This window comes from Nannospalax galili, unplaced genomic scaffold (assembly GCF_000622305.1).
Source record: "Nannospalax galili isolate Female #2095 unplaced genomic scaffold, S.galili_v1.0 Scaffold22260, whole genome shotgun sequence".
NCBI classification, from domain to species: domain Eukaryota; kingdom Metazoa; phylum Chordata; class Mammalia; order Rodentia; family Spalacidae; genus Nannospalax; species Nannospalax galili.
Window position 1 is genome coordinate 1 of NW_008346058.1, and position 1,065 is coordinate 1,065.

The following is a 1,065-nucleotide window of genomic DNA, read 5'->3' on the forward strand; positions in this document are numbered from 1 at the left end:
TATTATGTTCAGGTGGCCCATGGATCAATGAAGCATAGTTAATTCTAAGCAGCCTAACAGTAGGAACTTTGATTTACATTGGGAAGACTCTATCTGCATAAGTCTCGGGTATGTTGTAAAGGATGAATTTTCATACACAGGGTGAAGTCTTTGACATCAGCATGATGCTGTTTCCTGATCAGGTATCTTCTGACTCCTCCCTGTCAAACTGGATCAACTCTTGATCTAAAAAGTACCCTATCTCATTAATAAGCAAATGACCTTAGTCTGTGGTGGTAAATATAGGGATGCCTATGTCTGAAAGCACTATATTGCCACCCTCTTCTCCACACTCCTTGAGTGTACAGGACTTCACCATGGGTTGGACTTGGGTCATCTTCTTCCTAGTGGCAGCATCCAGAGGTAAGGTACTCAATCCCTGTTATCAGGCCTGAGGAGGGGCCAGAGGTCAAGATGATAATGATACCCACTGTTCTTTCCTTCCACAGGTATCCATTCCCAAATCAAGCTGGAACAATCTGGGGCTGAGTTGAAGAGGCCTGGGGCTTCAGTGAAATTGTCCTGCAAGGCTTCTGGCTTTACCATTACTAGCACCTACATACACTGGGTGAAGCAGAAGCCTGGAAAGGGACTGGACTGGATTGGAAGGATTGATCCTGAAAATGGGGATACAAAATATGATCAGAAGTTTCAGGGCAAGGCCACATTGACTGCAGACACATCTTCCAACACAGCCTTCATGGAGCTGAGCAGTTTGGGAAGCGATGACTCAGCCACATATTACTGTACAAGACATAGTGTGGCAACCCACATCCTGAGTAGTTCAAAAACCCTTAAGGAGGTCTTGGGGCCACAGACACCTGGGGAACCAATACTGCTTCCTGACCCTTTTCATCCAGACCAACTTAGTGCCTTCTCTGGGCCCCAGGAACACTGCTTCTGGGCCTGGCCAGAAGCACCACCTGCAGTAGGCCTCTCTCCCACCTGCAGGCCTCTCTCTAGGGTAATTCTAACCCACCATTCTCTTCTCCGAGTTTGGGCCGTGCCCCATTCCTTGTCTTGGGG

The 1,065-nt window shown here is 47.7% G+C and overlaps 1 gene segment (V, D, J or C); it reads left to right on the forward strand.

Moving 5' to 3' along the window:
- Positions 1 to 323: 323 nt before the first annotated feature.
- LOC103741510 lies at positions 324 to 818 on the forward strand (the record flags this gene model as incomplete). The annotated part of the segment is given in 2 exon segments: positions 324 to 402; positions 489 to 818. Coding segments are annotated over 2 exon segments (376 nt in total), but the record flags the coding sequence as incomplete, so codon positions are not given.
- Between the last annotated feature and the right edge of the window lie 247 nt (positions 819 to 1,065).